General features: G+C 45.4%; 1 protein-coding gene across 1 annotated transcript in view; it reads left to right on the top strand.

Moving 5' to 3' along the window:
* The window catches only part of LOC137324898 (cytochrome P450 2J2-like), a 38,470-nt gene that overhangs the window by 16,746 nt on the left and 6,406 nt on the right, over window positions 1-15,318 (top strand). The window contains exons 5-8 of the mRNA XM_067989591.1: window positions 3,367-3,562; window positions 5,257-5,392; window positions 11,983-12,218; window positions 12,991-13,097. Coding sequence (XP_067845692.1) covers window positions 3,367-3,562; window positions 5,257-5,392; window positions 11,983-12,218; window positions 12,991-13,097 — 675 coding nt within the window. The remainder of the gene's footprint in view (window positions 1-3,366; window positions 3,563-5,256; window positions 5,393-11,982; window positions 12,219-12,990; window positions 13,098-15,318) is intronic.

The raw sequence follows: 15,318 nt of genomic DNA, 5'->3' as shown, positions 1-15,318 counted from the left end.
ATCACCCTGCATGATCCCACTGCCTTCATGAGTCACAGGGGCTTCTACTCCATTAATGTGCAACTGTTGTGTGATCATCAGCTCATCATGCAGGTCTGTTTTCCTGGCAGATGGCATGTCGCTTTTATTTTGCACCAGTCCTGCACAGCAAGTGAGAGGCTGATTGCTTGCAGAAAAGTGCTATTCCCTGCACACTTGGCTCACTACTCCTGTCAGGAATCCATGCTAGGCGGCTGAACTGCGCTACAATCAGATTCATGGCTCAACTAGAGCCCTCATTGAGTTGACCGTTCGAGTCCTCAAGCAACGAATCCTTTGCCTGGAAAGATGTGATGGCTTCCTGCAATAGAAACAGAAAGAGTGTCCCGTATGATAGTGGTTTGCTATTTGCTCTGTGGGTTTTCTCTATAATGGGGACTACATGTGGAGCTGCCATTGGATGAGACCTTCAGCATGATGAGGGAGATTACATGAAGGATGGCGATGAAGCGGGAGAGCTCCAACAGTGGCCTGCAGCCAGAGCTCTTTGACAGCAGCTCCCTGCTGCCCTGCATTAACAGGCATGTCCAACATCTGTTCCAGTCCATTCCACCCTTGAATAAGCTGCATCTGTCTAAAGACCAACATTGAATTTCTAGTCAACTAACATTGCAGGGTCAGCAGCTAATACAAGAACGTTCTCTGCACATGAAGATTTTAAAAGATTTATAATTTTACTTACTTAAACAAATGCCTGCACATTAATTATTACCCAGGCATGAGCCTCTAGTGCTTTTTCTAAGTGATTTGTTACCTGCTCTAGTTCTTCTACGAGGTGCTCCCCCATCAGCTTCAGCAGGGGAAATGGAAGCCTACTGTGGCTCAGACAAGGGCTCTTGGCATGTTCTTGGTTGGCAACCTCGAGGAGCTCGGGCCTGGCTTCATACTACAGGGACTTGGTGGCTGCGGAGGCAGTCTGGCCCAGCCAGCTTTCTGGCATCAGGGCAGGTATTGGTTGAGGAGATGGCAATGTTCCAGACATGCTATCAGAATGAGAGAGGGCAACATATTCCATTCTCAATGGCACGACTGGCCCTCGGCGCCTCAGCACTTCCACTGATCTGTGGGATGCGACTGAAGTCCTTATTCAGTCTCTTAGCCTGTCCAAGGCAGAGTGGATGTTGGAGTCCAGAGCCTGAATGACCCCAGTATGAGCATTGATAAGAGCTGGGCCCAGCTGCAACGTCCATGGAGATGACCACATGCTCCATGGTTGACTGCAGTGTCGATGCCATGCACCAGGACCCCACAAGTTGGTAGTAGACTTTGGGTGTTGCAGAAGTTCCCTGGCAGGCAGTCCAATAAATTCAGAAATTACAGGTGCACAGAAAACATTTGAAATGCCCCAGCATGAAAGCACAGATGCAGTGAAGTGCCCCATTGTGATTGGTGAAGAGTCATGGGAAGCAGAGGAGAGAAGGACACTGCACTTGGCCTTGACTTCCTGTGAGCAATGCCACAGGAGATTTTTTTATTCGTTCATGGGATGTGGGCGTCGCTAGCGAGGCCAGCATTTATTGCCCATCCCTAATTGCCCTTGAGAAGGTGATGGTGAGCCACCTTCTTGAACCGCTGCAGTCCGTGAGGTGAAGGTTCTCCCACAGTGCTGTTAGGAAGGGAGTTCCAGGATTTCGACCCAGCGACGATGAAGGAATGACGATATAGTCCAAGTCGGGATGGTGTGTGACGTGCAGGTGGTGTTGTTCCCATGTGTCTGCTGCCCTTGTCCTTCTAGGTGGTAGAGGTCGCGGGTTTGGGAGGTGCTGTCGAAGAAGCCTTGACGAGTTGCTGCAGTGCATCCTGTGGATGGTACACACTGCAGCCACAGTGCGCCGATGGTGAAGGGAGTGAATGTTTAGGGTGATGGATGGGGTGCCAATCAAGTGGGATGCTTTGTCCTTCTTGAGTGTTTTTGGAGCTGCACTCATCCAGGCAAGTGGAGAGTATTCCATCACATTCCTGACTTGTGCCTTGTAGATGGTGGAAAGGCTTTGGGGAGTCAGGAGTCTGGGTATTCTCGCCGCAAAATACCCAGCCTCTGACCTGCTCTTGTAGTCACAGTATTTATGTGGTTGGTCCAGTTAAGTTTCTAGTCAATGGTGATCCCCAGGATGTTGAAGGTGGGGGATTCGGCGATGGTAATGCTGTTGAATGTCAAGGGGAGGTGGTTAGATTCTCTCTTGTTGGAGATGGTCATTGCCTGGCACTTGTCTGGCATGAAAGTTACTTGCCACTTATGAGCCCAAGCCTAGATGTTGTCCAGGTCTTGCTGCATGTGGGCACGGACTGCTTCATTATCTGAGGGGTTGCAAATGGAACTGAACACTGTGCAATCATTAGCGAACATCCCCATTTCTGACCTTATGATGGAGGGAAGGTCATTGATGAAGCAGCTGCTGAAGATGGTTGGGCCTAGGACACTGCCCTAAGGAACTCCTGCAGCAATGTCCTGGGGCTGAGATGATTTGCTTCCAACAACCACTACCATCTTCCTTTGTGCTAGGTATGACTCCAGCCACTGGAGAGTTTCCCCCCCACCCCGATTCCCATTGACTTCAATTTTATTAGGGCTCCTTGGTGCCACACTCGGTCAAATGCTGCCTTGATGTCATGGGCAGTCACTTTCACCTCATCTCTGGAATTCAGCTCTTTTGTCCATGTTTGGACCATGGCTGTAATGAGATCTGGAGCTGAGTGGTCCTGGCAGAACCCAAACTGAGCATCGGTAAGCAGGTTATTGGTGAGTAAGTGCCGCTTGATAGCACTGTCGACGACACCTTCCAACACTTTGCTGATGATTGAGAGTAGACTGATGGGGCGGTAATTGGCCGGTTTGGATTTGTTCTGCATTTTGTGGACAGGTCATACCCGGGCAACTTTAAAAATGGCAATGCTACTTGACAGAGAGAAACTATTTCCTCTGGTGGGAGAGTCCAGAACAAGGGGGCGTAACCTTAAAATTATCGCTAGGCCATTAAGGGGGGATATCAGGAATCGCTACCTCACACAAAGGGTAGTGGAAATCTTGAACTCTCTCCCCCAGTAAGCTGTTGAGGCTGGGGGTCAATTGAAAATTTCAAAACTGAGATTGATAGATTTTTGTTAGGCAGGAGTATTAAGGGTTAGGGAACTAAGGTGAGTAGATGGAGTTAATATACAGATCAGCCATGATTTAATTGAATGACGGAACAGGCTCGAGGGACTGAATGGCCTACTCGTGTTCCTATGTTCCTAAAAGTACATCAGTAAGAAATGGTTTACTCCAGACAAAATTTGGTTGATTATCAAATGGATCACTGAAATAAGACCATTCTTATCCTTTCTCATTGCGTGTTTTCTTCTACAGCTATACATTTTATTCCCAACTATAATGAAGCACCTTCCAGGCCCACATAACAATATATTTGTCTTGTGGGAAAAGATACTTGAATATCTGAGAGAGAAAATCCAGAAACACCGAGACACGTGGAACCCAACAGAACCAAGAGATTTCATTGACTGCTTTATGTCAGAAATGGAAAAGGTGAGGCACTAGGAGATACAGCTTTACCTTGAATAAAAGCAAAATTAATTTGACATCTGCTGTCTGGGGTTCAAATCCACCCCAGACTGATGGGATGAATGTCTGCTGGCCATAGGGATCCTATGTGAAATGAGCCCTATAACTCTCCGAGTTCTCTGTGCTCCTCCAATTTTGGCCTCTTGTGCATCTTTCATTGCTCCACCATTGGCGGACGTATCTTCAGCTGCCTAGGCTCTAAGATATGGAATTCCCTCCCTAAACCTCTCCGCCTCTCTACCTACCTCTCCTTCTGTAAGACGTTCCTTAAAGCCTACCTCTTTTACCAAGCTTTTGGTCACCTGTGCTAATATCTCCTTATGTGGCTCGGTGTCAAATTTAGTTTGATAACGCTCCTGTGAAGCGCCTTGGGACGTTTCTCTACGTTAAAGGCGCTATATAAATGAAAGTTGTTGTTGGGTGATGGAACCAACTCAGATCCTAGTTTATATGGGCCCATAGCACAACATTGCCCCAATCTGGTACTAGTTGATACAACTGGCAACATCACTCAGACAGGCCACAGGGTGGCCGGCATAACAAATGGGAAAATGTCACATGGTGTAGTAAGGATTCTTTCTTGGGATTAGGGTCGAGGCTTATTATTGAAGCACAATAGAGGGAACTTTACCCTGGATCTAACTGAGCTATACCCGAGTTCATAGTGCACAAAAATTTATAACAAAGAAAGTGAAATGGGGGCAGCTGTGGAAGGTATGTATTTGAGTGTCTGTTTTAATTTCCTGTTTGCTGCTCCATCTATTAATCTTGCACCTTTTATGCTTGAGGCATTTGCCCTTATTACACCTCCCCATTGGGCCTCAGTGCAGCCCACACCTACCTCACTGTATTGGACAACTTTTTTGTCCAGTGTCAACTCCTGTGGGCCTGGGCAGAGGTGATTTGGTCGATGAACTGGGCTGTTTGCAGCTCTGGCATGTTCATTATTTATTTTTTGCAGAGCTATGGTGTTGATGACTCTTCCTGCTTCTGTCTCCCTGAATAATGAAATAACAAACCAACCTGTGCTGGGATCAATACAAAACATAGGTCAGATCAAAATTGGGCCATTTTCATCTTTACCATCTTTGCGTTAAGCAACCAGCTGACACCTATGGATTGGCTAATTTTCAAACATGCAGCCAATCATCACTTTGTGCCAATGTTCTTCTGGCCGGGCCAGGGCAGAACCCAGGATTGACCGCCCAAGGTGGGTTCATCTCCTTCGCTCAAACAACCTGTATGGTGGGTTTATCCAGGTTGCTAAGTAATAGGGGATCCGGGGTCATGTGAATTCCCTCCCATCGGCTCAACCCCTTCTGACATCCGGGGCCATGTTTGGAACAAATGAAAGTTCTGTCCGCCATCAGCCCTGTGCATATTTACAGCCAGCATTCTTCTGGGTGGAGACCCGTCATTTCTGGCACCCGCCCAAATTTCCACGGTCGCTGCACCTCCCCTCCCGTCTCACCATAAACTTTTATGCCCAGTCCGTACATTTGAGTCGCGTGCTGAGGAAAACAGAATCATGGACATTCCATTTCCTAGTTTGGCAAAGAAGAGAAAAGCAAACTTTTGATTAAATGAAATTGTCATTCATTGGCTATCACATTTAAAGTTTTTGTCACTTCACTTTAATATATTTCATATTATTTAAGGGTACCCCTAACTCTAGCTTCCATGAGGAAAATCTTCTACATTCAACAGTGGACCTCTTTTTAGCTGGGACAGAGACAACATCAACAACATTACGTTGGGCTTTGCTGTACATGGCAGCATACCCTGACATTCAAGGTGGGTAGTTCAAGGAAAATCTAAAATCTTCATTGCACTTTTGTGATTCTGGCTAATGAAATACTGAACTCTTGTGATTGTACTCGGGTATTGATGCAGACTATCTTCTTGCTTGAGTGGGCCCCGGTGAAGACTGTAATAACTTTCATTAAAAAGAGACCTTCAGTGTTTTATACAAAGCAGCCACATGGAGCAATATCTTTATATAACATCAAAAGCAAAATACTGCGGATGCTGGAAATCTGAAATAAAAACAGAAAATGCTGGAGAAGCTCAGCAAGTGAGGCAGCATCTGTGGAGAAAGAAACAGAGTTAACGTTTCAGGTCAAAGACCTTTCATCAGAACGGGAAGATGTTAAAAGAGTTAAAGTTTTTGAGCAAGTACAGAGCCAGGGAAAGTGGGGGAGGGAGGCGAGGGGAAGGGATGAAAGAACAAAAGAGAAGGTCTCTGACAGGGTCGAGGGCACGAGTAATTAAATGACAAAAGGGAGGATGGTGCAAGACAAGGAAGGTGGTAATGGGACAAGTTAAGAAACAAAAGATTGATCAGGAGTAGCTGTAAATGGCAGCAGCAGAACCATTACCAGCACTAGCTGACCGAAAAAATGGGAGCAGTGGCATGATTCAATTTCGGGCCCTTGCAATGATGAATAGGGTCGTCTAGTTCCATTTTTGTTATTATAATTTTTTCCCTACATTTTTCAATATTGTGAAATCTGAATAGGAAATTAAGGATTAAATTTGATGCATTGAAAATTGAAGCAACAAAGCTCTTGGTATTTTTAAACTAAATTTTATTTTAATTTCCCCATATTAATCTCAGTCTTGGACTGCTCAGAACTTTTGGTGACGTTGAAGATTACTCACTTGACTTACCTTGCAACTATCTGTCTTAAAGAACAGAGGAGAGATTCCAGACTGAAGGTTTAATATTGCAGGAGCGAAGTAAGAATATTTAAGTCTCATGAGGCTATTGTGAGCAAACACCCGAATAGGAAATGTGACAAAAGGATGTATTTTTGTCGAGGCTTTGGCTTTAGCTGGGTGTTAAACTCCTTTGTGCACAATGACTACGTTAAAATCATTTTTGTCACGTTACTCCCACTCCCTTTTGAACTCAACATTTGCGAATGCCACTGATGTGGTGCTTGTGAGGATTTAAACTGCAATTATTCCTGAATTAACCATTTGTTGTGGTTCCCAGAGCAGAGAGTGGGGGCATTTTAGTGTCATGTTTGTGTTTCCTAATTGGAAATTATTAGATTGACTTTAACCACAGATCAGTTTTTCCCCTTACACATGTTAGTTTATTCAATGCCAATGAGAGCAACAATTGGGACCTAGCAGCCGTGTTATTAAAACTGAAGTATTATTGGGCTCGATGTTACCAGGACTGCGGGTTCGCGGCGGGGGGTCTATTGGGTGCGTGGATAACACGCCCGGTGAAATTAGTCTGCCCCCCGCGCGATCGCAGCCCAATTGGATCCACTTACCTGCTCCTCCTGGTTCCCCACTGCTGATCTGGCGGGCGGGCTGCGCATGCACAGTAAGATCTGTCAGCTGGAGGAGCTCTATTTAAAGGGGCAGTCCTCCACTGACAGATGCTGCAACAAATAGAAAAAATTACAGCATGGAGCAGCCCAGGGGGAAGGCTGCTCCCAGTTTAATGATGCCTCACTCCAGGTATCAATACATGGGGTGAGGAGGATGGGGAGGACATAGATCTTCCCCCCGGCGGGCGGGAGGAAGCGGCCTGCCTCTGCCACCAGCAAGGCCTGGCTCGAGGTGGCAGAGGAGGTCACCTGCACCACCAACATATCACGCACCTGCATACAGTGCAGGAGGCGCTCCAATGACCGCAGTAGGTCAGCCAAAGTGAGTACACTTACTCATTCCCCTACACTCCATCTGCCACATCACTGCCCCCACCCCACATCTCCTTCTGCACTGCCAACAATACTCTGTCACACCACCCCTCATACCCACTCAAACCTCATCCTCATCTTACCTGCACCTACTCACCTCGCCAGTACTCATCCCGCCACTACCACTCAACCCAATCCTCATACAATCTCATGGCTCTATCTCATACTCACCCTCTCGTGCATCTCTTTCACGGTAAACCTCACTCAACCTGCCACTACCTGTGCTGCAGCCACAGGGCATGCATCACATATGTGCAGTAGGCAGCGTAAGGCAAACGTGTCGTGAGCATGAAGGGGATGCACAAGGGTGTTTGAGGATTTGTCATGGTTGTTACTTATATTGAATTTCTGAACAACTCACATCACACATTATATTGGCACCACTACTGCCACGTCTTCGCAAATCTTGTCTGGTTTGTGCAATAATGCCCTTTACTGAGGATCACTATGAAGACCCACAACTGATGCCACCCATTGTGTCACTGCAGAGTGGGTGTAGGTGTATTTGCAGGGCTCTTTTGTGCAGACGGCCGAGAGACATCGGCGATGTCCCCGGTGGCACCCTGGAAGGGTGCGGAGGAGAAGTTGTTGAGGGCAGTGGTGACTTTGACAGCGACAGGTAAGAAGATGGTGCTCGGGCCAGCCAGGAGCAGCTCGGCATGAAGGAGGCTGCAGATGTCCACGACTACATGTCGAGTGACTCTGAGCCTCCGTGTACACTGCTGCTCAGAGAGGTCCAGGAAGATGAGCCTCGGTCTGTGGACCCTGTGGCGAGGGTAGTGCCCTCTGCGACGCAGCTCTCTCTGCGGTAGCCCTCCCTCCTGCTGTACAGGTGGATGTGTCACAGCACTCTTTTGTGGAGCTCCACGTGTCAGAGGTGGACGGCGTGGATGGCGAGGCTGGTGAGGCTGGTGATGCTGTTCGCCCTTCGAGGAGGTCATAAGAACATAAGAACATAAGAAATAGGAGCAGGAGTAGGCCAATCGGCCCCTCGAGCCTGCTCCGCCATTCAATAAGATCATGGCTGATCTGATCCTAACCTCCAATCTAAATTCATGTCCAATTTCCTGCCCGCTCCCCGTAACCCCTAATTCCCTTTACTTCTAGGAAACTGTCTATGTCATGTTTTAAATTTATTTAATGATGTAGCTTCCACAGCTTCCTGGGGCAGCAAATTCCACAGACCCACTACCCTCTGAGTGAAGAAGTTTCTCCTCATCTCAGTTTTGAAAGAGCAGCCCCTTATTCTAAGATTATGCCCCCTAATTCTAGTTTCACCCATCCTTGGGAACATCCTTACCGCATCCACCCGATCAAGCCCCTTCACAATCTTATATGTTTCAATAAGATCGCCTCTCATTCTTCTGAACTCCAATGAGTAGAGTCCCAATCTACTCAACCTCTCCTCATATGTCCACCCACTCATCCCCGGGATTAACCGAGTGAACCTTCTTTGTCCTGCCTCGAGAACAAATATGTCTTTTCTTAATAATGGACACCAAAACTGTATACAGTATTCCAGGTGCGGTCTCACCAATACCTTATATAACTGCAGCAATACCTCCTTGTTTTTATATTCTATCCTCCTAGCAATAAAAGCCAATATTCTGTTGGCCTTCTTGATCACCTGCTGCACCTGCATACTAACTTTTTGATTTTCTTGCACTAGGACCCCCAGATCCCTTTGTACTGCAGTACTTTCCAGTTTCATGCCATTAAGATAATAACTTGCTCTCTGATTTTTCCTGCCAAAGTGCATAACCTCACATTTTCCAATATTGTATTGCATCTGCCAAATCTCCGCCCACTCACCCAGCCTGTCTATATCCCCTTGTAGGTTTGTTATGTCCTCCTCACTCTCTACTTTCCCTCCCATCTTTGTATCATCTGCAAACTTTGATATGTTACACTCGGTCCCCTCCTCCAAATCGTTAATATAGATTGTAAAGAGTTGGGGACCCAGCACCGACCCCTGCGGAACACCACTGGCTACTGGTTGCCAGTCCGAGAATGAACCATTTATTCCAACTCTCTGCTTCCTGTTAGATAACCAATCCTCCACCCATGCCAGAATATTACCCCCAATCCAGTGATTCTTTATCTTGAGCAATAATCTTTTATGTGGCACCTTGTCGAATGCCTTCTGGTAGTCTAAATACACTACGTCCACTGGTTCCCCTATATCCACCCTGTACGTTATGTCCTCAAAGAACTCAAGCAAATTTGTCAGACATGACTTCCCCTTCATAAAGCCATGCTGACTTTGTCCTATTAAATTATGTTTATCCAAATGTTCTGCGACTGTCTCCTTAATAATAGTCTCCAAATTTTAACCCACCACAGATGTTAGGCTAACTGGTCTATAATTTCCAGCCTTCTGCCTACTTCCCTTTTTAAATAAGGGTGTTACCTTAGCAGTTTTCCAACTGCCGGGACCTTTGCCGAGTCCAGAGAATTTTGGAAAATTATTACCAAAGCATCCACAATCCCTACTGCCACTTCCCTCAAGACCCTAGGATGTAAGCCATCAGGTCCAGGGGATTTATCCGCCTTGAGTCCCATTAATTTACTGAGTACCAATTCCTTAGTGATTTTAATCGTATTTAGCTCCCCCCCCCCCCAGAGCCCCCTGTTTGTCCAGTGTTGGGATATTCTTAGTGCCCTCTACCGTAAAGACTGAAACAAGATATTTGTTCAGCATTTTTGCCATCTCCATGTTTCCCACCATTAATTTCCCGGTCTCATCCTTTAAGGGACCAACGTTTGCCTTAGCCACCCTTTTTCTTTTTATATACCTATAGAAACTCTTGCTATCTGTTTTTATATTTTTTGCTAATTTATTTTCATAATCTATCTTCCCTTTCTTAATCAATCCTTTAGTTACTTTTTGCTGTCTTTTGAAGACTTCCCAATCTTCTATCCTCCCACTAAGTTTGGCTACCTTATATGTCCTTGTTTTTAGTCGGATACTATCCTTAATTTCTTTACTTAGCTACAGATGGCTGTCATTTCTTTTACATCCTTTTTTCCTCAGTGGAATATATATTTTTTGAAAGTTGTAAAATAACTCCTTAAATGAACACCACTGCTCATGTACCGTCTTACCCTTTAATCTATTTTCCCAGTCCACTTTAATCAATTCCACTCTCATGCCATCATTGTCTCCTTTATTCAAGCTCAGTACGCTTGTTTGAGAACCAACCTTCTCACCCTCTAATTAGATATGGAATGTAACCATGTTATGGTCACTCATTCCAAGGGGATCCTTAACTAGCACCTTATTAATTAATCCTGGCTCATTACACAGGACCAGGTCCAAGGTTGCTTGCCCCCTTGTAGGATCAGTTACATACTGCTCAAGAAATCCATCCCTAATACACTCAATAAACTCTTTCTCAAGGCTGCCCTGCCCAATTTGATTTGTCCAGTTAATATGATAGTTAAAATCCCCCATAATTATAGCTGTTCCCTTATTACATGCCCCGACTATTTCCTGATTAATACTTCTTCCAGCAGAGTTGCAACTATTAGGAGGCCTATATACTACGCCCACGAGTGTTTTTTCCCCTTATTATTCCTTATCTCTACCCAAACTGTTTCATTATCCTGATCCTTTCTCCCAATATCTTTTATCTGTATTACAGTGATTCCTTCCTTTATTAACATAGCCACCCCACCTCCCCATCCTTCCTGCCTGTCCTTCCTGATTGTTAAATACCCTGGCATATCTAATTCCCAGTCGTTGTCACCCTGCAGCCATGTTTCTGTAATGGCCACAAGATCATCCCCATATGTAGTTATTTGTGCCATTAACTCATCCATTTTGTTACGAATGCTACGTGCATTCAGATAAAGAACTTTCAAATATGTTTTGTGACACTTAGTTCCTGCTTTTTCCTTTTTTAACACTTTACCTTTTACTCCATACCTTCTGTCCCTTCCTGACACCCGTTCCTCCCTCTCCCTGCTTAGGTTCCCAACCCCCTGCCACAGCTTTGATGCTGGGTTAATCGCCTTACACCTTCTAGTTTTTATTTTATCTGTCATGCCTAAAGTACACTTTCTTTCCGCTGCTCTACGCTTTTCCCTTTCACTTGTTCTTGAACAACTGTTTGTACTATTTGTATTGTATTGTAGATTGTCATGACTGCAGCTACGGCGGTCCCCATCCAGAAGATGTACATCTGAGGGGGTCCGCAAGGTAGTTACATGTCTCTGGACCCCGGGGTAAGTGTGCAAGTTCGTGACTTTGATTGTCAGGAGGAGGGTGGTGGAGGCCAAACTTTGTCCCAAGTGAGAGTGGCCTCCTGCAATGAGTGAGGGTCTCCCCCCCCACCCCCCCCTCACCCCCCCTCACCCCCCCACCCCCCTGAATGACCTGAACAAGCAAAATAAATACTTTCAAGTGGAACCCCGTTGGCTTTAATTGCCTGCGGGATTCCCACCAGCGGGGGCTCCGCGCGCACGCCGGTGCTTCAGTGGGGAACCCGGAAGTGGGCGGGTTGGAGCCGGGCTCCGGTCCCGCTCCGGGATTCTCCGATTTTCAGAGCCCCCCCCGCCAGGAACGCACCCAATAGCGGGTGCTAAAATGATGCCCATTACAGTGAAAGGTACTATAGTGATGGTCAACTGGATTTCTCTGCACTTTTTCTCTTTCTTTTGCAGAAAAAATCCATGCTGAGATTGAGAGCGTGATTGGCCTATCACGACAACCTATGGTGGACGACAAGCCCAATCTTCCTTACACCAATGCCGTTATTCACGAAATACAAAGAAAAAGCAACATAGTCCCATTGAATTTAACCAGAGAAACTACCAGAGACACAACAATAGGAAGATATTTAATACCAAAGGTAATTGGAACAGAGATTCTGGACGCAAAGGCATCATTTGAGACTAACGCAAAATGGAGAACAAAAATGTGGAAGGGATTTAGATGAAAGTTAAATCAGTAATGGGGAGTATTGAGATTTTAGGTCAGAGATGATTCAGACTTTATTGGAGAGATTTTTGAAAACTGGAAAAATATGTGTTTGACCTGAATAGTTGGTTTCTTGAAGGCCATTGGGATATCAGGTTCTCTTTTCAATTCCTGCAAATACTTGTTCAGTGTACTGTCATAACTAAAGTCTTATCGAGTTATCACAAGATTCTTACAGATGAGGAATACCATTCAGCCCATCTTAATTCATCCGTCCAGAACAACCCTCCACTCCACCCATTGCTCCATCTAATTGTTTCTTAAATGATTCTAGAGTTTTTTCCTCCATTATATCTGGAAGTCCATTCCAAGTGTTAATCAGTCTCTGCATGAAGAAGAACCTCCTGATATCTGTCCTAAAATTGCCTTTTAGTAGTATGAACCTGTGTCCCCTTGTCCTACTCCCACAGTTTAATTTAAAGTGGTATTCCAGATTAATCTTTTCCATATCATTTGCTATCCTATATGATCACTTATCAGGCACTTCCTTTCCAGGCTGAAAAGCCCGTTTTATGGGTGTAAAATATGTGCACGGTGACAAATTTAGCAGTGGGAAGGCCTACTCCCAATTTGTGCATGCATCTGAATTCAGCAGGGCCTTTTAATGGGTGGCAATGGTGGCGGCCTGAAATGAGAACAGCCCGCATTCAATATTATCCCATTTCCGGACGCATTGCGAAATTAATTAAAAGAAGTCAGAGCTTGCAGTGCCTCAAGCTCCAACAACTTTATTAGGCTCTGCAGTGGCCTATCCAACAGTCCTTAAAGTGACTCAGGTGGCTGTGGAAGAAGCCCGCAGGTAAGCTTTTTTTTACCTTACCTTAATGTGGAGCCAGGAGGAGCAGGAGTGCTCTACCTGCCTCCACATTAAGACAGCGGCTTCTGTCGGCCTGTGCCCACGCCCATCCAAATCGTCGCCACCCCCCTGGACTCACCCTTGGTCCTCGGCTGGCGTCTGAGCCGGCCCGAATTGGTCAGACTTGACCAGCAAGCTGCATTGAGATGCACAATTGGCATCTACAACTCGCCGGAATTATAATGATGAGGCCCAAGGACCAATTTAGGATGTAAATAGTGAACAACAGTGGTCCCAGCACCACTCCTGTGGAACGTCACTTCCCACCTTTTGCCAGCCTGAGTAACTACATTTAACCCTTACACGCTAGAATGGTGAGGCCCAAGGACTTATCAAAAGGCCTTCGATAAGGTACCGCATAGTAGACTCATGACTAAGGTCAGCACATGTGGAGTCAGGAGACATGTAGCAGAATGGATAGCAAGTTGGCTACAAAACAGAAAACAGAGTGTAAGGGTTAAAGGTAGTTACTCAGGCTGGCAAAAGGTGGGAAGTGACGTTCCACAGGATTGGTGCTGGGACCACTGTTGTTCACTATTTACATAAATGATTTGGATTCGGGAATCAGAAGTACAATTGCGGATGACACCAAATTGGGGGGTATAGTTAGTATGGAGGAAGACTGCGACAAAATACAGGACTTGCAGAATGGGTGTGTAATTGGCCAATGAATTTCAATATAGATAAGTATGAAGTGGCACATAGGAAGAATAAGGAGGCCACTTACTCCTTGGAAAATAAAGCCTAAATGGGGTAGAGGAGCAGAGGGATCTAGGGGTACAGATACACAAATCACTAAAAGTAGCAACGCAGGTTAATAAGACCATAAAAAGAAGCAAGCAAAGCATTGGGGTTCATTTCTAGAGGGATAGAATTGAAAAGCTGGGAAGTTATGTTAAACTTGTATGAAACCTTGGTTAGACCACACTTGGAGTTCTGGTCTCCATATTATAAAAAGGATATAGAGGCACTGGAGAAGGTGCAGAAAAGCTTCACTAGGATGAAACCAGAACTGAGAGGTTATACCAATCAGGAAAGATTGAACAGACTGGGGCTCTTTTTCCTAGAAAAGAGAAGACTGAGGATGACCTGATCGAGGTCTTCTAAGATTATGAAAGGCTTTGATGGGGTAGATGTAGAGAAGATGTTTCCACTTGCTGGGGAGACCTAATCTAGGCATCATAAATATAAGATAGGCAATGATAAATCCAATAGGAAATTCAGGAGAAACTTCTTTACCCAGAAAGCGGCTGGAATGTGGAACTCGCTACCACAAGGAGTAGTTGAGGCGATTAGCATAGATGCATTTAAAGGGAAGCTAGATAAACACATGAGGGAGAAAGAAATAGAAGGGTACATTGATGGGGTTAGATGGAGAAGGGAGGATAAACACCGGCATGGACCTGTTGGGCCGAATTACCTGTGTCTGTGCTACACATTCTATGTAATCTATGTAACATAACTCATTAGTTGCTTTAACGTGTGTACTGTATAACACCTTTAGCTATCAACTACTTGTCTCCTACAAACCAAATCCTGTGTCATTATTCTCCACTGTATTTGGGTTCTAGTAAATTGCTTACTGGGGAATACATAGGATGCCCACTTCTGTCAACCTGATGGGTTAGGATGTTATACATACCCAGGGAGACTGCTGTATTATTGTCAGAACTAAGGACTAACAAGTACGACTGGGAGATTTATCCACTTGAACCTTTTGAAACAGTAAAGCAAACAAATTTTAACAATCTTTATCCCTTGGTAAGGAATGGGACAAAGGCTTATTGTTGTTGGCTTCCCCATTATGCTAGCGGCTTGTTTTAACAGATGACAGTAATGATAAACTTCATTTTAGACTGACAAAATGCTGCATCTGTTAACATTTTATACACATTACCTGGCCATCAAAGCAACTTTATCCTAATTGATTTCTGATCAAAAGGTATTTTCCACTTTCTTGCAGCCTGGTTGCCTCCTGTCTTCCACTTTGTATTTTTTTTATTCGCTCATGGGATGTGGGTGTCACTGGCAAGGCCAGCATTTATTGCCTATCCCTAATTGCCCTTGAGAAGGTGGTGGTGAGCTGCCTTCTTTAACCGCTGCAGTCCGTGTGGTGAAGGTTCTCCCACTTGCTCACCTGACGAAGGAGAAAGCCTCCGAAAGC

Source organism: Heptranchias perlo, chromosome 9 (genome assembly GCF_035084215.1).
Source record: "Heptranchias perlo isolate sHepPer1 chromosome 9, sHepPer1.hap1, whole genome shotgun sequence".
NCBI classification, from domain to species: domain Eukaryota; kingdom Metazoa; phylum Chordata; class Chondrichthyes; order Hexanchiformes; family Hexanchidae; genus Heptranchias; species Heptranchias perlo.
This window is presented reverse-complemented; position numbering and strand designations above follow the sequence as displayed.